The sequence below is a fragment of the Sorex araneus genome, chromosome 9 (assembly GCF_027595985.1).
Source record: "Sorex araneus isolate mSorAra2 chromosome 9, mSorAra2.pri, whole genome shotgun sequence".
NCBI classification, from domain to species: Eukaryota; Metazoa; Chordata; class Mammalia; order Eulipotyphla; family Soricidae; genus Sorex; species Sorex araneus.
This window is the reverse complement of record NC_073310.1, coordinates 35,031,306-35,056,396: the sequence shown is the minus strand read 5'-3', so window position 1 is coordinate 35,056,396 and position 25,091 is coordinate 35,031,306. Positions and strand designations below refer to the sequence as shown.

The following is a 25,091-nucleotide window of genomic DNA, read 5'->3' as shown; positions in this document are numbered from 1 at the left end:
ATGGTACAAGGTGGCGGCTGTGTCAGAGACCTGAAGGACATTGGAGATTGGTACAACAGAGACCTTCACAACAGGGTAAGTGGGAATATGGGACAAAATCAGTGCAGAGATAAGCTATCTAAACAGAGAAATTGATTTGGTCTTTCAAAAAAATAACATTACTTGTACAAATTATTTCCAAGTTTGGTTAACTTTGTTAGAGAGCAATCATGAATAAACCAAAATTTAACACATCTAGGAATATTTCATCACTGAAACTTTGGGTAACTCAAATTTTTAGAGTTACTTTAAAAAAAATACTTGCACTAATTGGCAGTTCCATAGACTGGAGTTCTATATGTAACTCTTCCTGAAAGGCACATCCAGCCCCTGAAAATTCATTGTCTTTTAAGGAATCAAGTATTGATAACGACTGAAGGGAAAAAAATGAGCAGGGGTTGGGGGACTGTTTTAAAACAATGCTGCTGCTGCTGAGAGCCGGCTTGACTTTAGTGGTTTCTAAGAATGAAGAATTGGCGAAAGGGGGTATGGTGCCACCAGCAGGTCAACTTGTACCTGTGGAGTGAGTGCATCAGCTGCCTGATGGTGACTTCAGGCTTCCCGATACCCCCAAATTGCCAGACGGCCAAAAGTTAGGTATGTGGGAGTCACGCCCACAAACCACCTCTGGCTTGGCTATACAAGCTCATTTATTGGCCTTATTTAAGAGACCCATAAATAAATCTCAAAAGAGATCAAAAGCCACAGTTAGTCTCGGACCTGCGCATGGTTGAACAGACCAGGAAAAATCTGAGGAGGGTGGGTCAGTCTGGTCCCCACCCAAGCAGAGTCCCTGGCAGCTGCTTGCTCCCACAATCCAAAACCTCACCATCATGCCCCTGGCCTGACTCCACCATCTCAGGATGGATCTCACCAAGACATAATCTGCTGAAAATTCTGGCATGTGGGTTTTGTGACTGAAATCTCCAGGCTTTCTTGGGTTTGGGATGGGCTACTTCCCCTCACCTCTCTGAAGCCTCAGAAGCCTCAGCAGTCTCATCCACACTTCAAAGCTGCCACCCAATTGAAAAGCTACTTGAGCCTTACCGTCCTGATAAAAATAATGAATGCCCTGAACAAACACCATGACCTCTTAGCACCTGTATTGCAAACCATAGTGCACAAAAAGAAAAGGAGAGAGAGAGAGAGAGCAAGAATGAAAGTGCCTCCCATAGAGGGAGGATGATGGGGGTGGGGGGTGGGGGGGTGGTGGTGGGAAACAGGAGACATTGGTGGTGGGAAATGCACACTGCTGGAGGGATGGTGCTGAATCATTGTATGAGTGGAACCCAATTATGAACAGCTTTGTAATGGTCTATCTCATGGATATTCAATTAAAAAAATTTTTAAGTAACGTGGGGCTGGAGTGATAGTACAACGTGTAGAGTTTGCCTTGCATGCAGCCTACCCGGGTTTGATCCCCAGCATCCCATATGGTCCCCTGAACACTACCAGGAGTAATTCCTGAGTGCAGAGCCAGGAGTAACCCCTGAGCATCACCGGGTGTGACCCAGAAAGCCAATAAATGAAAAAATAATAAGGTTTGGGTTTCTTAATTTTAGTGTGGTTGACTGTGGTTTAGATATTTTTAAAAAGGTAATGCAGAGTCCATGCACAGTTCAATTAGCTTAATCAATAACTGAATAAATAGCAGTACTCCTAAATTAAAAATAAATAAATAGTTGGCAAAAAATGTGGAAGATAACTGTAGTCAGCTTTCTCAGACCATACTATTAGTCTGCACAGTACAAGAAAATATGTGCTATTATTAAATAACTTAATTTTGTCAATCTTGTCACTAGATCTTAAAATATGTGCTATTATTAAGTAACTTAATTTTGTCAATCTTGTCACTAGATCTTAAACTAGATCTTAGTCCTGATACCTTAAAAGAGCTTGATACACAAGTGTAAATTCCTTGCTTTTTTCATGATAATTTATGTGTTTTAACCCTATAGTATCTTTATGCTTTTTCCAGGACCCAATGTTCTAAGGCAAAACTCTTAAAGATAAGTATGTTCTGATTAATTCATGATGTGGAGTAAATGTTTTGCTATGTGTTGTGTGTTATAAGATCTTTAATTGTGATCATCCTAACGCCTTTTGAACATAGAACTGATGCAAAGCTTTTATTCAGAGAGGTCTGTAACAAAACTTTAATAACAAGTACTACAGAACACAATTTTATCATACTAATAGAGAGAATAAATAGAAAATTTATTCCAGTTTCTTGGGAGATCAAGCTGGACTAAGTCCAGTAAGATAAGGAAGTTAGGCCTGAAAAATGTAACTATAAAGAAAGATATTAGATGGTACAGATTCATGTTACAATACTCTTAGGTAATTATATGCTTAAAAGCTATAGGAAGTCAAGGTTTTCAACATGGGACTAAATGAACTAAACATGATATTGATAAGCTGTATGTTCTTCTTTGACTATGAGTTTCTTATGGTTCCAAGAGTCAAGGCATTGTAGAAAGAACCCACAGAATATTGAAGACAAAACCGAAAAAAAAAAAAAAGAGGAGGAGGTCATATGTTACCCCTGGACACCTCAAGGTAGTGTGTGTGTGTTTTGTTTTGGGTTTTTTGGGGGGGGGTTTGCCTTTTGGGTTATACCCGGCAATGCACAGGGGTTACCTCTGGCTCATGCACTCAGGAATTACCCCGGGGATGCTGGAGATTGAACCCGGGTTGGCCGAGTGCAAGGCAAAATGCCCTACCCGCTGTGCTGTTACTCCAGCCCCACATCAATTTTTTTAAATCTGCCACAGGGAAAACTCATGAAAATAGTTTTGTGGCTATGCTTGTGGTTTTATCTTGCAGCTCCATGGTATGTATGGTACAACATGTCTATTATACTTATATTCCTCACTCACCTTTGTTACAGGTAAGTGATTGGACCATTCCAGTACATCAAATTTGGACCAATAACTCTATCCATTTACTCTCCCTTTGGGATTTTTAATTGCCCCAGTTTCCTAATGAAGAAGGTACTCCTTTTAAGCTTTGGATATTCTCTTAACCCTATTTACATAGGTCAACTTGATCATAGTCTACGTGATCAAGAATGGTTTTATATTCCTTTGATCCAGACCTGCCTTCCTCCCAATGCATTACAAAAAGTATTAATAATAAGTACTGCAGAGTACAATTTTATCATGTACTTAACATGTTCTCTCTTGATACCTCTGATTCTAGTCTTACAGATATAGGTCCTTCTTATTTCCAAGAAGTGCTGGGGATATACCCCACTCACTGGAAGGAATGTCACACCCTTCGAGGAAAAGGGCAGAACCAGTCGGCATTCCCACCAGCGGTGTAGATGGGTCTCTTTCTCCCCACATCCTCTCCACAGCAGATACCCATGATATTCTTCAAAAAAATGGATCAAGCAATCCTAAAATTCATATGGAACAACAAACACCCATGGAATTGCTAAAACGATTCTTGGGGAAAAGACGATGGGAGGCATCACCCTCCCCAACCTTAAACTTTACTACAAAACGGTAACAACATGGTACTGGAACAAAGGCAGAGCGGCAGACCAATGGAACAGGGTGGAATATCCCTAGAGACAACCCCAAATGTATGATCATCTAACCTTTGATAAGGGAGTGAGAAATGTGAAGTGGAGCAAGGAAAGCCTCTTTAACAAATGGTGCTGGCACAACTGGAAAACCACATGCAAAAAAATGGGCTTAGACCTCCACCTGACACCATGCACAAAAGTGAGATCAAAATGGATTAAAGACCTCAACATCAGACCACAAACCATAATGTACATTGAGGACAAGGTCGGCAAAACCCTCCACGATATTGAAGATAAAGGTATCTTCAAAGATGACATGTAACTGGCCAACCAAGTGGAAACAGAGATAAACAAATGGGACTATACTAAACTAGAAAGCTACTGCACCGCAAAAGACACAGTGACCAGAATACAAAGACAATCTAAAGAATGGGAAAGGATATTCACCCAATACCCATCAGATAAGGGGTTGATATCAAGGGTATATAAAGCATTGGTTGAACTCTACAAGAAGAAAACATCCAATCCCATCAGAAAATGGGGCAAAGAAATGAACAGAAACTTTCTCAAGGAAGAGATATGAATGGCCAAAAGGCACATGAAAAAGTGCTCTACATCACTAATCATCAGGGAAATGCAGATCAAAACAACCATGAGATATCACCTCACACCACAGGGACTGGCACACATTCTTCGATGCTCTTGAAGGCATTCCACGCTGCTCTCTTTCTCCTGCACAGTTCTGGTGCCAAGTCATTCCTCATGTTGAGTTCTCGACCCAGGTATACATAGCTGCTGCATTCGAAGATGTTTGTTCCATTGAGAGCAAATGGAATGTCAGGGACTAGTTCATTTTTCATGAACATTGTTTTGGTGAGATTCAGCTGCAGTCCAACCTTTCCACATTCGTGGTGAAAGTCAGCCAGCATTTGTGCCGCTTGGTTAATGTTTGGTGTTATTAGAGCAATGTCATCAGTGAAGCAGAGGTGGTATAGTTGCCAACCACCTATCTTCACTCCCATTCCTTCCCATTATAGTCTTCACATGATGTTCTCGAGGGTGGCACTGAAGAATTTCGGTGAAATGGTATCACCCTGCCAAACACCTCTCTTTACGTCAATGATCACTTCCTTGTAGAATGGTGAGATCCTGGTGGTGACTCCGTAATACAGCTCGCAGAGGATCTTGGTGTACTGAGTTTGAACGCCCTGTTTGGCTAGGGCTTTGATGACCACTTCAGTCTCAACAGAATCAAAGGCCTTCTTTAAATCAATGAACGTTAGACAGAGTGGAATCTTGAACTCTCGCAAAACTTTAATGAGCTTATTAAAGAGATCATGGGATATAGTAAAAAAAAAAAAAACCTAAATAAAATGTACACCTCACCAAGAATACCCAGCCAAACTCTCATTCAGTTTTGAAGAAACACAAATTTTCACAGATAAACAGTTCAGTAGCTTAATAGACTCAAACCATTGTTGCAGAAACTAAATGGGCTACTTTAAGATAAGACAAGCTCTGTAAACACACCAAACTCCTGCAGAAAGATGGAACAAAAACTCATAACAATAATCTTTCTCAATGTCAATAGGCTAACTGCACCAATTAAGAGACACAAAGTTGCATGATGGATTAGAAAAATTAAACCCAATCCTCTTTTGCCTGCAAGAAACACATTTGAACAGTCAGAGCAAACTGTCAGAGTCAAAGTCAAAGGCTGAAAAATAGTCCTTCAAGCAAAATTTCCCCTCAGAAAAGCCAGGGTGGCCATACTAGTATCAGACTACATAGACTTCAGGATGAAGAGGGTTATAAGAGACGGTGAAGGTCATTTCTTAATGAACAAGGTATCTGTACATCACGAAGAACTCATAGTCCTCAACACGTATGCACCTAAGGAGGGACCAGCAAAATATGTAACTGCTAACAGACTTGAAGAAAGACATTGAAACAAACAATATAGCAGTAGTTGGAGATTTCAACATTGTTTTTTCATAGATCAACAAAACTAAAGCTCAGCAAGGAAATACTTTGAAGAAAGAAATAGAAGAGAAGGAAATATATATGTACATATACATATATATATGGTTTTTAATTCCCCAAAAGCTGAATACACATTCTACACATTCTTCTCCAGTGCACATTGGACATTGGAAATTGGACTGGACATTTTGTAGCCCAGACCATATTCTGGGCTACAAAACATATATTCATAAAGTCAAGAGGATAGAAATTGAATCAACTATCCTGTCAGACCATGATTCATTAAAAATAAAAATTAATCAGGGACTGGAAAGAAGAATCAAATCAAACACCTGGAAATTAAACAGCTTACTACTGAATAACCACTGGCTTAAAGAGGAAATAGAAAAATTACTGGAAACATATGAGAATGAGAGCACAAGCTACCAGAACTTGTGGTTCATGGCAAAAACAGTATTAAGAGGAAAGTTTATAGCTCTCCAAGTGTTTATCAGTAAAGAAGAAAGGGCCCTCATAAATAACTTGACTTCACAGCTTAAGTTCTTGGAAAACAATCAACAAAAGAAGCCTAAACCAAAAAAATAGGAAGGAAATAATAAAACTTAGAGCAAAAATTAACAAGCTGAAAGCCCCCAAAACAATCTGAAAGATCAAGGAAACTAAGAGCTAGTTTTTCTTTTTTAAAAAATAAACAATATTGTTAAACCACTAGCAATACTCACAAAGAAACAAAGAGAATGCTAGTAAGCCAAATAAGAATGAAAGGGGTGACATCACAACAGAAACCACAGAAATTCAATGAATCATTAGAGATTACTTTGATAGTTTTTAATGCCATGAAACAAGAGAACTTTGAAGAAATTCCTGGATTCTTATAACCTCCTAAGGTCAAACCAAGAAGATTTGGAATTCCTGGACAGACCTAGACCTTTTGAGGAAACTGAAGTGATAATCAAAAGTGTTCCCCAATACAAAAGCCCAGGACCTGATGGAGTCACAAATGTATTCTTCCAAATCTCTCTCTTTTTTTTTTTTGGCTTTTTGGGTCACAGCTGGCGATGCACAGGGGTTACTCCTGCCTCTGCACTCAGGAATTACCCCTGGTGGTGCTCAGATTACTCCTGGGATGCTGGGAATCTAACCCGAGTTGGTCACATGCAAGGCAAACGCCCTACCCGCTGTGCTATCACTCCAGCCCCTCTTCCAAATCTTTAAGATGACCTCCTGCAAATCTTTTTCAAGCTTTTTCAGGAAATTGAAGAAACAGAAACTGTTCCAAACAGTTTCAATTAGACTAATATTATTCTGATACCAAAAGTAGACAGAGACACCTCAGAAAGACAATTACAGGCTGATCTCCTTGTTGAACACAGATGTAATGATCCTCAACAAAATTCTAGCAAATAGAATCCAATAACTTATCAGAAATAACATATACCATGACTAAGTAGGATTCATTTCAGGGATTCAATTATGGTTTAACACTTGCAAGTCAATCAACATAATACACCATGTCAATAAAGGAAAAATAAAAACCATATGATCATATCAATAGATGCAAAGAAAGCATTTGACAAGATCTAACACCCATTCATGATAAAAATTCTGAACAAAATAGGAATTGAAGGAACTTTCTTCAATAAAGTCATCTATCACAAGCCCACAGCAAGAATTATTCTCAATGGGGAAAAATTAAATGCCTTCTCTCTAAGATTAGGCATAAGATAAGATTGCTGCTCTTGCCATTCTACTCAATATAATTCTGGAAGTACTTGCTGTAGCAGTTAGGCAAGAAAAAGATTTAAAGGTCATCTGGAGAGGAAAGCAAGAAGTCAAGTTCTCACTACTTGCAGATGACATGATACTTTATTTAGAAAATCCTAAAGACTCTAAAAAAGCTTCTAGAAACAATAAGTTTGCACAGTAAAGTGACAGGTTACAAAAGCAATGTACAAAATTCCATGATTATCGTATCTACAAATAATGGATGCGAAGAAAGAAATATATATATATTTTAAATCTCATTCACAATAGTATCTCAGAAAATCAAGTACCTTGGGTGCCAGGGCTGAGGCAGAGGCCAGGGCTGGGGCTGCTCGAGGGACTTCAGGCCTCCCGAGGTGTTGCTACCTCAGCAGACCAGGAGATTTTGACTTATAAGAGGCCATGCCCAGTGTTACTCAGGACTTACTCCTGGCTCTGTGCTCAGGGATTACTCCGGTGGGGCTTAGGGGACCATATGGGATGCTGAGGACTGAACCTGGGTCGGCCACATGCAAGCACATCAACTGCCATGATGTAGAGACTCACAAATGAATCTCGGAAGACAATAGTTCGCCACAGAGTTGTCTCCAGACCCCGTGCTGAGCTGATTTCACCAGGGTGCCTCAGATGGAGCAGGCGTTCTTTCTGCACCTCCTCCAAATGAACCCTGGAGGCCACAAACCTCCAGAAGAAAAACCCAGGTAAGGGGGACCAGTGACTGAAAACTCCAGGCCACATGGAGGTGGATATGGTCTGTCCCTCCCCATCTCCCTGCCCATCCAGTGTCCTGGTTGTCACAAACTGCCTCCGAATGCCATATAAGCACATCAAGGATACATCAGATACTCACAAATGAATCTCAGAAGACAGCAGCTCACCACAGAGATGTCTCCTAACCCCAATTATTTAAAATTGTATATATTCAGGAGCACACATCAGAAATATCCTATAATATTCATAACAAGCAATACAAAATCAATTAGTTAGCATTTGCCTGTGGGGTAGGTTTTGGCTGTGGTGAGAAAATTTGAAACAATGGTGGAGTGAAGATGTATTGGTGGTGGGACTGGTGTTGAATTATTGATTGTAATCAGTTACTGTGAACAACTTTATGAAAATAAAATTGAAAAAAAGAAAATCAAGTACCACGGAATTAGCTTAACTAAAGAAGTGAAGGACCTTTATACAAAGAAAATTACAAAATACTACTTAAGAAATAAAAGAGGACACTAGGAAATGGAGACACATTCCCTACTCTTGGAAAGGAGGATGAACAATGTCAAAATAGCAATATTCCCCGAAGCACTATACAGATTCAATGCAGTCCCTATAAGGAAACCCATGGCATTTTTTCAAAGAAATTGATCAAACACTCCTGAAATTCAAATGGAACAATTAACCCCCATGAATAGCTAAAGGTATCCTTGGGAAAAAGAAGATAGGAGGCATTATCTTCCCCAATTCAAACTGTACTATAAAGTGATAGTAATTAAAATAGCAAGATATTAGAAAAAAGACAGACCCTCTGACCAAAGCAATGGAGCTGAATACACTCACACAGGCCCTCAAATATATGATCACTTAATCTTTGATAAAGAAGTAAGACATGTGAAGTGAGCAGGGAAATCCTATTCAACCAGTGGTGCTAGGAAAACTAGGCAGGTACATACAAAAAAAAGAGAGAGAGAAAAAGAACTCATACCTTTCTCTAACACAAGGCACAAAAATCAGATCAAAATGGATTAAAGACCTCAATACCAGTTCTGAACCCATAAGGTTCACGGAGGAAAATGTAGACAAAACCCTCTATGACATTAAAGCTAACGCCATCTTTGAGATGAAACACCACTAAACAAGCAAGTGGAAGCAAAGATAAACAAATAGAACTATATGAAACTAAGAAGTTTCCACATCTCAAAAGAAATGGTTACCAAGATACAGAGACAGTCCATGGAATGGGGAAAAGTTATTAACCCAATACTCTTCAGATAAGGGGTTACTGTCCAAGATATATAAGACACTGGTAGAACTTTATTTAAAAAAATCCAACCCCATCAAAAAATGGGGAGAAGAAAAGAACAGAAACTTCTTCAAGTAAGAAATACAAATGGCCATAAGGCACATGAAATAATGCTCTACGTCACAATCATTAGGAAGATGTAAATCAAAACAATGATATATCTCTCACACAGAGACTGGCACACATCAAAAAAAAAAACATAAACAACTAGTGTTGAGATGGATGCAGCGACAAAGGGATTCTCATTCATTGTTGGTAGGAATGCCAACTGGTCCAGCATTTTTGGCAAACAACATAGATATTCTTAAAAAAAAAAAAACACTAGAAATTGAGTACCAATACCACTTCTGGGTAAATACTCCATAGTTGCAAAATCACACAGCAGAAACACAATCTGCTCTTCTATGCTCATTGCAACATTATCCACAATAGTCAGTATATGGAAACAACCTTAATACCCAAGAACAGACGACTGGATAAAGAAACTATGGTACATCTACACAGTAGAATACTATGCAGCCACCAGGAAAAATTAAGTCGTGAAATGTGCTCTTAAATGGATGGACATGGAGAGTATCGTGCTGAGCAAAGTGAGTCAGAAAGAGAGGGTCATACATAGAATGATTGCACTTATTTGTGGGATATAAAATAACATAGTATGAGACTAATATCCAAGGGCAGTATAAAAAAGGACCAGGAGGATTAGCCCATGGTTGGAAGCCTCAAGTGCTGGGGAGAAGGCAATTGAGATAGAAAAGGGACCACTATGACAAAGATAGTTGGAAATGAACACTCTGGAAAAGAACTGAGTGCTGAAAGTAGGTAACAATGGTAACCTCTCATTGCAACCTCTCATGATAATCCTCAAAAGAAGGGATAGAGTGAAAGAAGAAAAGTTCCTACCTTAGAGGCAGGCTGTATGGGAATAGGGGAGGGGAGGAGTGGGAGAGGGCAGAGAGAAACTGGGGATATTGGTGGTGGGAAATGCACGCTGATGGAGAGATGGGTGTTGGAACATTGTATGATTGAAACCCAATCATACAACAGTGTGTCTCACAGCGAGTCAATATATATATATATATATACATATATATACATACATATATATATATATTTGCTTTTTGGGTCACACCCGGCAATGCACAGGGGTCATTCCTGGCTCATGCACTCAGGAATTACCCCTGGAGGTGCTCACGGGACCATATGGGATGCTGGGATTCGAACCCGGGTTGGCCACATGCCAAGCAAACGCCTTACCCGCTGTGCTATCACTCCAGCCCCTGTTCATTTCTTTTGAGACCTCTTTTTAACTTCTGTTAATTTCTAAAGATTTTCTCCATGGAACCAGAATGATAGTACAGCAGGTAAGGTTCCTGTCTTGCATGGAGCTGACCTGGGTTCAATTATCAGCACCCTATATGATTCCTTGAGCTCTGCCAGGAATGATCCCTGAACTCAGAGCAAGGGGTTAAGCTGTAACTACTGTGGTTGTGGCTTCCCAGCAAAAACCAAACAAACAAACAAAAAAGGGAAGCAAACTAGGGACTGGGTTGATAGTACAGTGGGTAGTGCGCTGGCTTTACAGAGGCCACTTGGGTTCAATCCTTGGTATGTAGTCCCATATAGTCCCACAAGCTCTCCAGGAGTGATCCCTTAGTAAAGAGCAAGAAGTATGCCTGAGGTCCCAAAACAAAACAAACAAAACAAAGAATATCCAGTGACATATCATTAGGTTCCAAAGCTTATAATATGTTCACTCTTGGAGTTATTGCTTATAGGGGTTTCATTTTTTTTTTGTAGAATAGTATGCATTCATTATCACAGTAATACACAGAAGTTTCACCATCCTGGAATCCTTTTATGCTGTCTGTATTTCCATATATTGGTCTTGTCAAGAAATGGTTTTAGTTGGACTGGAACATTATGAGCCTTTTAAAGTGGCTCCTTTTACTTGGTAACATTAAGTTTAAGTTATCCAAATGATTTCATGGTTACGGATCATTTTTTAGTGTTGAATAATAGTCCACTGTGTGGCTGCACCACTTTATTTTTATTTATTTTGCCCACTGAAAGATTTTTTCTGAGTCTTGAAAATTATTAATAAAATTGCTATAAACATCGATGTGCCTAGCTATTGTGGGCAGGTACAGTTGGTTTTTATTATTATTATTATTATTAATTTTTAGGTCTTCAATATAGTGCCTGAATAGTGTCTGGTAAAATTTGACCCACACATACAACTGTAATCTTAGTTCTGTCTGTGCCTGCTAGCCAAGGCAACCTTTGCAAATGTTAACAGAATCAACACAAAGGTCAAGGAACCATGGTAGAAATATTTAATTATGCTCTACAGATTTACTGTACTTGGGAAAAATCAGACTAGAAATAATCCATAGTAGAATTGAATGCAATCACAACAACTTCTTTCTGATGACATAGACCTTCAGAGATTATGTGGACACTTACACCCAGCAGTAGTTTAGATTGTAATTACAGAAGAAATAATGTATAAATGATTTGCAAAGCATTTTACTTTTTTTTTGGCATGGTCACAGCATGAGCTCCTCAGGGCTTACTCTTGGCAGTGCTCCTGGGACGATATGCTGTACTGGGGATCAAATATGGGTCAGCTGCTTGTGAGACAGCACCTTACCTTAGGTACGATCTCTCCAATCCACACAAGCATTTTTAAAAGTTTGTAATAAGTAGACCACATGGTGGCGCCCAAGCTATTCTTAATTCAGGCCCTGGTGTCAAGTGAGCCCATAAAAGCCTAACTGGAGAAGAAATCCATATGTATTTCAATGAAATATATAATTTATAATTTTTTTCTGTTTTGAAGGAGTTCCCAAGTGATGCACAGAAGGCCTGAAGGCAACTTCTGGTGACTTGGTTAGCTGGATGGAGGATGTGTTTCTGGTCAAACCCTATAGTATTCTAGTGACCATCAGATGCCAGAGGTTCAACCAGGATTTGTTGCATGCAAAGCATGTGTCTTAACATCTGTACTATCTCTTGGGCCCCCAAATTAATTTTTAAAAATATTTTTGTGAAGCTGGAAAGGTGGTTTAAAGAACATCCTTTGATACAAGGGTCAGCAGGACTGCCCCATAGCTGGAAGCCTGCTTCATGGGCGGAGGGGAGAAGGCAGATAGAATAGAGAAGGTATCACTAAAAAAATGATGGCTGGAAGAATCAGTCGGGATGGGAGATGCGTGCCTAAAGTAGATAATGGACCAAGCATGATGACCTCTTAGTGCCTGTGTTGCAAGCCACAATGCCCAAAAGTAGAGAGAGAGTACGGGGAATATTGTCTGCCACGGAGGCAGGGGGAGGGTGGGAAAGCGGGGGCTACACCGGGGATGTTGGTGGTGGGGAAAGTGCACTGGTAGAGGGATGGGTGTTTGATCATTGTGTGATTATAACCCAAATATGAAAGCTTGTAACTATCTCACAGTGATTCAATAAAAACTAAAAATAAAATTTAAAAAGAACATTCTTTGCATGAGGGAGGTCCAGATTTAATTTCAGGACCCACATGGCCCTCTGAGCACCACAAGAGTGATCCTTGAACACAGAGGCAAAGAAACTTTAGAGTACCACCAACTGAGAACTCAAAATTAAAAAACATGCAAAAAATTCTCTGCAATTATCATTATTAAATGTTTAAAAAGTATTCTCTAATCAGCCACATTATTATTTTCTGCTTCCATCATCTCTTCACCCCCTGCTCCATGCCAGGTCAAAGTCTCATTACCAATCCTAGACCCTCACCGGTCCTTGAGAGTCTACCTAGGCACAGAGCTTGGGTATTGGGGTTTATAATTTTGCACTGTTTTCTGCTGTCTGCCTTTGGTGGCTCTGAGATTTTCTCTCTTTTTCTTTCTGGGGTGCTGAGGCCCCGCAGGGCTGGGAATTGCCCAGAACATCCCAACAGCAGGGGGCCTCTAGAGTCACACCTAGCAGTACTGTGGGCCTTGAGGATGGCACCCAGCTATGCTCAGAGACCATTTGGTGCTGGAGATCAGTCATGCTAAGCATATCTCCTAACTACTGTCCTATATCCCAGTCCCCAAGATTATTTTTTATGAATCATCATGAGATGGCAGAGAAACCCAGGTGTGTGTAATCTCATCAACGGCCAACATCCAGAGAGACTTAAAAGCAAGCTCTCAGAAGAGAGTAATGCAGAGAGTCTCTTGCCTGCATGCCTGGCTGTCTTCCCCGGGGGTCCCTAGAAGGGAATGGGCTCCAGCTTCCCTCCCCACCCTGAGCAGAGCTCCCGGGAGCTGAAGACCACCGGAACCTAGCTATAGCCATGCTGGAGGCCCCTCTCCACACTTTGGGACAGGCCTCATGCATGAAGGTACCGGCAGAGGAATCCAGGTGTGTGTAATCCCATCAACGGCCAATATCCAGAGATTTAAAAGCAAGATCCCAGAAGCTACAAGAAGATACAAGATATCTTGTAGCCTACTTCTCCCTCTGGGAGAAACTGCCAATCTTCTGAGAGTTTCCTGCCCACCTGGGACAGCCTTGCAAGCTTCCCATGGTGTATTCATATGCGAAATCCAGTAACAAACTGTATCTCATTCCCCTGACCCTGAAAGAGCCCCCAGTGCGACATAGGCCGAGTTGAGATAGACTTCTAAGATCTCAGGGAAAAAACGAAATCAGAGGTTAATGAGCCCGCCCGAGAAATCAGTGATTAACAGGATTTTGTGATCGTGATCCTGATCATCATGAGATAAATAATAACAATGTTCTTCATGATTCAGTTTCAGTGGTACAATGTTTCAACACTCATCTCATCACCATCTAGACTGTTTTTGAAGTTAACATTGCCATTACCAAGGAAATATCTTCCCTCTTCATGAATAGCTGATGAAGGAAAATTTAATATTAGGATTATTAGATTTTTAGAGATAAAAGGAAGGAAGTTTTCAACATAAAACACAAAGTTTTGACTTGGCAAAATGCTCAATGGACGGAGCACAACTTTTGCATGCAGGAGGCCTCTATTCAATCCCTGGCACCACATGGTCCCTGAACATCACCAGGAGGGACACCAATCACTGAGGTCAGAGGAATCCCTAAAAAATTGCCAGTTATGTCCCCCCAACAAAACATAAACAAAAAGATTCAGAGATGGTCTGTACTTCATAAATCTGTTTATTTTATTCTCCTTGGTATGGGGAAGAGAGAGGGGGTGGTGGTGATGTGGAGTTTATTTTCTGTATTTTACATACTGGCCATACAAACTTTTGTTTGTTTGTTTTGGTCATACACCTAGAGATGTTCAGGGCTAGAGGTCAATGCAGTTCCAGGGTTCAAATGAGCCGCCTGAATATAATGTTCTCAGTTAGTTGAGCTCTCTGGCCAACAAATGTTTTTCTCTTTTTTTCTTTTAAATTAAAGAACTGTGATTTACAAACCTGTTTAATAGCTGTGTAAGCTGATAGTTAAGTTTTAGGCACATAATATTTCTTTTTTAAAAAATACCCATAGTAATAATAATTTATTTCAGGTGGTAGTATCTTACACATATGATCACAATTTTATCATCTCACTTTGGATAATTATACTTGTAATATAATAAAAATTGTGATAGACCTGGTTTCCAAATATTCATTCAGAAACTTTTTTTCAGTCTTTTAAAAGTTTTTTTAAATTTTGTATTAGTGAATCACCGTGAGTTACAATTACAAACTTATGAACTTTCATGTTTGCCCTCCAGTCATACAATGATTGTTTACCCATCCCTCCACCAGTGCCCATTCTCCTCCACTAATGTTCCCAGTATTCCTCCCACCACCCCCATCCCATCCCACACCACCCCACCCAATCTCTGTGGCAGGGCATTCCCTTTTGTTCTCTCTCCTTTCAGGTATTGTGGTTTGCAATAGAGGTATTGAATGGGCATCGTGTTCAGTCTATAGTCTACATTCAGCACACATCTTTCAACCTGAATGGGTCCTCCCAACATCCTTTACTTGGTGCTCCCTTCTCTATCTGAGCCAGGCATATAATATTTCAACACCAATCTACCACTAGTGTCAACCTCCCTCCGCCAGTGTTTCCGTCTTCTCTCCCCACCCCAATCCCTACCCTGGTCCCCACCTGTTAACTTGACAGCACATTACAAAGTTCCAGTGGCTCAGTGTAGATCTCATGTTTTCAGTTTTGTTGAGTAGCAGGCATGTTTTTAAAAGTATGATTTATTAGGAACATTTATTCTAAGTCTGACTCACATCTATGAAAATAATTCAAGCTCAATAGAGAGTACCAGATACTAAGTTCTGTGTCTTCCAATTGTTAATTTCCACTTTTTTCCATTTATTTTTAATTAGCAACAGAACTGAACTATGATTATTGTAAACCATAAAAATATATTTTAAAAATATGTTGGGTTTTTTTTGGCCACACCTGACGATGTTGAGGAGTCACTTCTGGGGATTATATGGGATGCCAGGGATTGAACCTGTGTTAGCCTCATGCAAAGCAAGCACCCTTCCTGCTGTACCAGCCGTCCAGCCCTTAAAAATATTTTTATTAAGTACTTTTCCCCCCTCCCTTTGAAATGAAGGTATATTGTAAGTCATTATTTGTTTACTTTTCTGTTTGATTTTTGGGCCACACTCAGCAGTGCTCAGGGCTTTGCATTATGGCTCTACATTCAGGAGTCACTCCTGGAAGTGCTCAGGGGACTGTATGGGGTGTTGGAGATCAAACCCAGATCAGTCACATGTAAGGCAAATGCCACACCTGCTTTACTATTTATCTCTCTGGAACCCTTGCTTAATAGTTTTGTCTAACACATATCTTCAGATTTTGTCTATGATCACTCTCAAAGTATGCTAAAATAGCAGATGTTATTAATAAGATTGATAATTAAAGGAAATGTGGCTGTAATAAATAATAACTCTTAAGAAATGAGGAGAGTTGGTTCAGTGGCTAGAGTGTTTGCCTTGCAAGCTTGAGGCTGCCAGTTCAATATCCCTGGTGCTTCCTGCACATTACCAGGGCAGTTTGGGCAACTTTTTGGTTTGTGCAGTCCTGGCAGTTTGGTTCTTTATAACCCTTAGTGATACCAGAGATTTATGGGCAAATAGCAGCCAGATGTCTGTGAGCACTGTCATAACACAGGATCTGGGCACGACAACTAGAAAGGTCTACCAACACAAATGCCACCGCCTGAGCTGCAACCCCCATGAGCAACCAGTACACAACTAGTACTAACCTCCTCCCATGATCACAACAGTAACACCAATTAAATGAAGTGAGGGGATGAAGTAAAGAAATAAAAAGAGGCTAGTTTTAGTCTTCACTTCTCCCTGTTTATGGTATCCAGATTAAAAAAAAAAAATCCAGTTTGAAGGCTCAGAATCGCATCACCAGCCCATACATGCAGCAGGATTGCAGAAAATGCAGGCACAGGAGATATAACAAAAGTAAGTGTTTACAGAGTCTTCCCCTATATGCTAGACAGTGTTCTTGTCTTTCCAAAGGCTTGGTTTACCATGCTCAAGTCTGCTTTCAAGGCAGAGATGTACCAACACCTTCATATTTACCTTGGCATTCGGCTCTCCCAAGCCAGACAAGCTGTACACCTTTGAGGGGTTTTGTGCTCAGCTTTAAGCTACTTCATTCAGATGCCTGACACAGAGTTGGAAGGTCTGAAGCTTTATATATGACCTCTTCCTGCAGTCCCTCCAGGTGGCCACTTTGAACGTACTCATAGCAACAAAACTTCAGGGTAGTTGTACCTGAAGTTTGTATGTAACTGAGCTTCCCCCAAGCAAGTTCTATGAGTAGGAAGTATAAATTGTCCTGGTCTTAAGACCTGGATCCCAAATGGACGAGATTTCTTTTCATTGTATTCTCTTCTTTTTTATTTTTAGGTGTTGTGTTACACCCTGTGGTGCTCAGGGCTTACTCCTGGCTCACTCAGGACTTTCTTCTGATGGAGTCAGGGGTTCATGTGATCAAACCTGGGTCAGTTGTGTCCAAGGCTATGCACCTTACCTGCTATACTCACATATTCCTCCTCCTCCTCCTCTTCCTCTCCCTCCTCCTCCTCCTCCTCCTCCTCCTCCTCCTCCTCCTCCTCCTCCTCCTCCTTCTTCTTCTTCTTCTTCTTCTTCTTCTTCTTCTTCTTCTTCTTCTTCTTCTTCTTCTTCTTCTTCTTCTTCTTCTTCTTCTTCTTCTTTCTTCTCATCCTCCTCCTCCTCCTCCTTCTTCTTCTCATCCAATTCATCTCCTACCTCTTCCTCTTTCTTCTCCTATTCCTCCTCCTCCTTTTCCTCCTCCTCCTCCTCCTCCTTCTCCATCTCTTCTCATCCTCCTCATCCTCTTCTTCCTCCTCTTCCTCCTACTCCTCTTCCCTCATCGTCCTTCTCATCCTCCTCCTTCTTCTTCTCCCAATATTGCCCAAGCATTGCCCAGGGGGACTCCCTGCTCAGAGGATGATGCAGTGTCAGGGATAAAATTCAATTCTCCTGCATTCAAAGCATGTATTCAGCCCATTGATTCAGCTGGCCAGTTCTTCACTGTGTTCTTCAGTCAGGCATTCCTAAGTCAGTCATTGGGAGGGGACATGGAGCCTATCTTCTAGGTGAAAACCATCTGAGTATCTGTGAGCCTCCTGTGCCTGCTTGCCTTAGAGCACTTGGCAAAGGATCATGGCCTGGTGATCAGTGAAAGCAAATCACAGAGCTAGTGTGCCTTGGAAGAAAAAGGAGTGAAGATTGCCTTAAAGGAGTCTCTGCAATATTTCTGCAAACTCCTTTCCCATCTCCCTTAGATTTTCTTTTCAAAAATGTATTTAGGAAATGTGATTTACAATACTGTTAATAATAAAGTTTCATGTCTTCAATGTTCCTGAACCGCATCCAACACTAGGTGTCAGAGACTCCTCCTACTTCTCTATCTCACTCCCTCAGCAAACTCTTCTGTGGGTTGATGCTTAGGGTCCTGTCACCACTGATAAATAATTTTTTTCCTTCTATGTTTCTCTATATCCCACATATGAGATGGATCACTCTATAATTCTTCCTCTTCTCTGGCCTTGTCTGCCTGGAAAATGTCTAGGTTGACTGTGCCCTGGGCCTCAGGAAAGGATTCTCCTGAAGGGTCTGCTACAGATTGGCTCCCTGTCAGCACCATTAACTTCAAACAAAGCAACCAGTTATTTTCACTATAAAACAGGGTTAATCTGGATGCAAAAACAACTAAAGGGAGAGCAGAGTAAAGTGGAATATGTTCTTGGTGAGTCCCATGTGTACTTTTACTCCACTTCTAACCACCCTCTTTGTAATCTCTGGAGGCCTGCCTCTCTTAGCTTTGATGGAATGGGATATGCAAGGCGTGGTGGGGTTTTTAGCCCATTGATGGACATACATGCACAAGCACCTTATTTCTGCCTCATTTAAGCATGATTTTGAATATTAACATTGACAACACTTACCTGGACACCCAAAATTTCTGTTTCTGTTTCTTAAATATGCTTAAAGGGCTCCTGGAGATGGAATAATTAAAAGATCTGCAGACTTGCTCTCATTATGGACCCAGGAGATTCAAAGGTGCTCTCACAGTCCTAAATATAACATTGAAAAGGTATCCACAGCAGTCTCTCAGTTTGGTCCATTGCCTGAGAAGTGAGGGCTCTGAGGCTAGCTGAGCCCTGGGAAATCTTTTTACTGAGTGAATTTAAAACAACTGCCCGCCCCAATGGCAAGAATAAATTGAAAGATGACAACCCTGCTTACCTTACTTGTTTTTCTTGAGGTGGGGGGGCACATCCAGCAGTGCTCAGGGTTTTACTCCTGGCTCTGCAGTCAAGGATCACTCCTGGAGGGGCTTTTGGAACCATACAGGGTGCCACGGGTCAAATGTGGGTCGGGCATGAGCAAGGCCAACCTGTTTTTCTGACCCCTAGCCTTTTTTTTTTTTTTTTGCTTTTTGGGTCACACCCAGCGATGCTCAGGGGTTACTCCTGGCTTTGCACTCAGGAATTACTCCTGGCGGTGCTTGGGGGACCATATGGGATGCCAGGGATCAAACCCGGGTCGGCCGCGTGCAAGGCAAACGCCCTACCTGCTGTGCTATCGCTCCGGCCCCGTGACCCCTAGCCTTTGTTTCATTCACTTCTGCAAATAGTTGAATCTTGGAGAAATCGCTGTGGGTTTGCAATAACGGAGGTTTAATTATAATTGCAACTGCTATAAGTATTGTGATTTTTTTGAAGTAAATTTTTATAGTTTCTGGTGTGCTATCCTTGGCGAGCACAACTAAAAGATGTGTGAGCAGTATGATAAGTTATGTGACCCGCCCTATTCCCGCTTCCTAATAAACACCTACGTGAGTGCCACAAAAGTTCCTACCAAGCATTACAGCAGAATGTGTGAGATCATCATAACTAATAGAGTGAAATACTTGTGAATTATGTGTACAAAAACTAAAACTGATGTATGCAAACTTGAAGCAAGTACCATGACTGACTACGAGCACCACAACTATATATGATCCCTGGTCATTAGAATCACAACAACAGCAACAAATGGAAGACAAGGGGGAGCAATCAGAACTTTGGTTATGTATTAGTTTGTATACTTAACAAAGAACACATGACTTAAATACAATACAATGTTCCCTACAAGTAGTATTAGCCACATTGGGTTTGTTTTGTTGTTGACTTTGGGCAACACTCCAGTATTGCCCAGGACTAATTCCTGGTTCTGCACTTGGGGCTGGTTTGGGGTGCGAGGGATCAAACCTGGGTCAGCAGCATGCAAGGCAAGCTGCCTTACTAACTCTACTATATCTCTGGTTCCCATTATTCACATTGTTAAGGAATAAATTGTTCATATATTAAAGTCCTACTCCCTAGGACCTCAGAATGTGACTAAATTTGGAAAGTGTTCTTTAAGAATTAAGTGTAGGGCTAGAGTGATAGCACAGCAGGTAGGGCATTTGCCTTGCACGCGGCCGACCCAGGTTCGATTCCCAGCATCCCATATGGTCCCCTAAGCACTGCCAGGAGTAATTCCTGAGTGCAAAGCCAGGAGTAACCCCTGTGCATCACCAGGTGTGACCCAAAAAGAAAAAAAAAAGGAATTAAGTGTAAATGAGGCCATTTAAACTGTATATGCAGAATTTCCCCCAGACATCTATAAATATTATTATAGATCTATAAATATTATCATAGATCTATAAGTATTATCATAGATTTATAAATATTATAATAATAGGGACATCTATAAATATTATAATAATATAAATATTATTTATTTGATGTTATTTATTTATGTCGCACTGGACATAAATAAATAACTTCAAATAAATAATATCAAATAAATAATGCACTGTTGCACTGTCAACCCCGTTGTTCATCAAATTGCTTGAGCAGGCACAGTAACGTCTCCATATGGTGTTACTGTTTTTGGCATACTGAATACACCATAGGTAGCTTGCCAGGCTCTGCATGGGTGGGATACTCTCAGTAGCTTGCCGGGCTCTCCGAGAGGGATGAAGGAATCAAACCTGGGTCAGCCTCGTGCAAGGCAAACACCCTACCCCCTGTGCTATCACTCCAGTCCAAATAAATAATATCAAACTCATAAATAAATACAAATAAACTCATAAATAAAAACAAATAAATAATATCAAATTTATCAAAACTAAATTCCTAATCTTTTTTTGAAACTGTTACTTGTTAGAGTCTTCCTTATCCAGTTAATTAAGACAACTTTGGTTTGACAGATCATGATAATTTCTGCTCCTCCTATACATACCCTCACCCTCTCTGACCTTGATCCTTCATGTCTGCTTTTCCTCTCCCCATTACTTTACTGGAACACCGGTATTAACCTCTGAATACATTTTTCTAGAAGATATATGATAGATGAAACTGGTTTCCCACTATAATATTTCAGCTTGAAGGTTTTAGACATGTATGTAAGGCATTTTGGAAGTGCACACATTCATTCCAAGTGTTTCATTGCCACTATAAGCTCAATGATGGATTTTGACAATTATTGAGATATATTAAAAGTCCTTTCTCTTCTCTGTTGTAGGATTGTGGGTGCTTCTTTGCTCTCATCTAGGAAGATCTAGAAAAAGAGAGATGGTTGCAGTTTCTGAAAGGGAGTAGGGCAAACCTATCTTTTCAGAGTTGCTGGCCAGGGCAACTACAGTTGTTGGGAAATGATTATGTGGTCAGTTCTTATCTTCAGGCGACTGAAAATTAGAGGTCAATATTTTGCAATTGTTAAGAGGGATTTTGAAAGAGTTCATATTGGGGAGGATTTCGGCAGCTGGGAAATGTTTGGTCTGGGTAGTTTTTTTGATATGCTGGGAAGAGAAGTTGGATGAGTATCAATTGCTCAAAGATCTGGGAAGGAGTATTTTTTCCTTAAAGGTTAGAACAATTGGGAGGGCAAATAGGGAGGCTTGAGCAGCAAATGGGGGGAGGGTAGATTGGAAATGGCATTTCTCACTGAGAGGGGAGACAAAGTTGCACCAACTCAGAAGACTCAGCAGAGGATTTTAAGAGAGTAAAATAAACAAAGAACAAAGGATGCCGGTGCCTTCAACATAGTGACTGCCTGCTCGACATCTGTTTTCTATATCAGCAATGATTCCAAACTTTTCTTCTAACAACTATTTACCTGCCCATCTGCAAGGGTCTCCCCTGGTTCTTGAATTTGCCTCCAAGAAATAGAGGTAATTTGCCTCCATTGTGATAATCTTGCATTATCAGTGCCTTAAAAAATATTACAGCGGGCGGTGCTCGGCGTGGGGCTGTTGGGCCGCTTGCCCCTCTGTGCTCAGAGAGGTCACATCCCACGCCCCGTCCACAGGCTTCTCAGTTACCCAGGGACTGTGGCCACGGACGCCAGGAGAGAAGAGGAGCCCTCGGCGAGCGTGGAGACAGGTTCTGAAGATGGCACTCCCAAGAAGAGATTCTCTGAGTTACAGAAAGAAAGACAGGAACAGGCACAGCGCACTGTTTTAATACACTGCCCAAATAAACTTAGTGAAAAAAAGTTTCTTAAATATTTATCCCAACATGGATCTATTAATAATCACTTCTTTTATGAAAGCTTTGGTCTTTATGCTGTTGTAGAGTTTTGTCAGAAGGAGAGTGTAGCTTCTTTGCAGAGTGTAACTCGTACTCCCAGCCTGGGCACAGAGGCTGCAATTCCATTCCGATCGCGTTTCTTCAATTTAAAGTTGAAAAGTTCCTCGAGCCAGACATCTGAACAGCCAAGTGTCCAGTGTAGTAATCAGTCCCCACCATCAAACAAGAAGCTTTTTGAATTACTTTGCTGTGCAGAAAGTCTAGGTAGATGATCAGCTGCACACACTCCTAAGGGAGTTCCAGCTCACGGAGGAGAACACTAAGCTCCGGTACCTTACCTGCTCGCTCATCGAAGACATCTCGGCTGCCTATTTCCCAGAATGCACAATCAGACCCTTTGGCTCTTCGGTGAATGGTTTTGGGAAATTAGGTTGTGATCTAGACATGTTTTTGGATCTAGATGAAATTGAAAGATTAGGTGCTCCGAAGACCTCAGGAAATTTTCTGATGGAATTTCAAGTGAAAAATGTTCCTTCAGAAAGAATTGCCACTCAGAAGATCCTGTCTGTGATTGGAGAATCCCTGGACCACTTTGGCCCTGGCTGTGTAGGCGTACAAAAGATATTAAATGCTCGCTGCCCACTGGTGAGGTTCTTACACCAGGCCTCTGGATTTCAATGTGATTTGACCACCAATAATAGGATTGCCTTAAAAAGCTCAGAACTCCTTTATATATATGGTGCCCTGGACTCCCGAGTGAGACCCTTAGTGTTCAGTATCCGGTACTGGGCGCGAGCACATTCCTTAACGAGTAGTATTCCTGGTGCTTGGATCACAAATTTCTCTCTTACAATGATGGTCATCTTTTTTCTCCAGAGAAGATCACCCCCAGTTCTTCCAACATTAGACTACCTGAAAACCCTGGCGGATGCAGAAGACAAGTGTATAATAGAAGGCCACAACTGTACATTTATTTGTGACTTGAATAAAATTACACCTTCAAAAAACACAGAAACACTAGAATTACTACTGAGAGAATTTTTTGAATATTTTGGAAATTTTGCTTTCAATAAACATTCTATAAACATCCGACAGGGAAGGGAACAGAACAAACCTGAATCTTCTCCTCTGCACATTCAGAATCCTTTTGAAACTTCTCTCAACATCAGTAAAAATGTTAGTCAAAGCCAACTCCAGAAATTTGTGGATCTGGCCAGAGAAAGTGCATGGATTTTACACCAGGAAGGTAAAGATTGTCCTTCGCCATCGGGAAACCAGCCATGGGGGCTGGCAGCGCTGCTACTTCCGTCTATGGCAAGCAACATGTCTCTTGCCAAGAAGAAAAAGAAGCCTGCAAGTGAAAGAATTAAGAGCTTGTTGGAATCCATAAAAAGCACAAAGAGTACAGAAAATTCCACAGTCACCAGTGGGAAAAGAACAGTTAGTACTCAGGCATGAAGGCTGCACCTGTGCTGAGTCTGAAAGAACTGACTTTGTCCTGCCAGGAGGATCTGGTATGGACTTTTGCCACATCTCAACTTGCATCTGATACCATTTTCTGTCATCTTTTTAATGGGCCTCTTTACTTGGTTTGATGTTCTGGGATATTTTTGATCTGATCAGTCTGATACCTGGTGACACTTTATTAAAATAGCAATCATGAAGATGGAAATGTACTTTAAAATAGATAACTCACCAAAGTGGTTAAAATGAGATTTAGAATTAAACCATTGTAGATTGGCTCATCTTCCCTGGGTGTATTTTAAAAGACTTCTAGATATGTACATATTGTAGACAATACAATAAAGCGTCAAAATATGATAAAAAAAAATTACAGCATCTGTGAAACTACACTTGTGAAAGATGATATTATATTGAAAAGAAATATCAATTATATAAATAGTCTATAGTAGTATTCATGTCAGGCATTCTTGGAAAAGTTTTGTACAAGTAAAATTGTGGTCAATCAAATGATAGGAAATTGCCATTTAATTCAAAAAGTATAATATGTAATTAACATTGTACTATACTAAAGTTGTACTTAATATAATTTATAGTTTTTATATTTATGAATATTTTTAACAGTTATGCTTTTGAAATATAATGAAATTTACAAATTCAATGAAACAGTCTAATTAGCATATATTGAACATTTATGTAACCCCACTCATATCACAAGTGCCCTATGGCCCTTCTCTTTCCCCAGTGCAACAATTGTTGCCAGTGATACTACCTAACACCTAATTTTGCTCAGTTAAAACAATATATATGTATTCAGATATATGGACACACACATACACACACACATATATATATATATACACACACATATATATATACTATATATATATCACTGTATTACTGTCATCCCGTTGTTCATTGATTTATTCTAGCAGGCGCCAGTAACGTCTCCATTCGTCCCAGCTCTGAGATTTTAGCAGCCTCTCCTTACTTGTCTTTCCCAAAGATTGGAGGCTCTTTCAGGCTCAGGGGAATGAGACTGTTATTGTTACTATGCATGGTATATCAAATATGCCATGGGGAGCTTGCCAGGCTCTGCCGAAAAGGTATATGTAAACATATAAAAATATTAAGTGGTATGATTTCAGGGGCCAGAGCGATAGTACAAAGGGTAAGGTGCTTGCCTTGCACATGACTAACCCAGGTTCAAT

General features: G+C 40.5%; 1 protein-coding gene across 1 annotated transcript; it reads left to right on the top strand.

The window, feature by feature from the left end:
• Window positions 1-24,264, top strand: LOC101555588 (poly(A) RNA polymerase, mitochondrial-like). Its single transcript, XM_055147667.1, is given in 3 exon segments — window positions 1-75; window positions 22,119-22,682; window positions 22,684-24,264. Coding segments are annotated over 3 exon segments (1,833 nt in total). The 3' UTR covers window positions 23,878-24,264.
• Window positions 24,265-25,091: the final 827 nt, after the last annotated feature.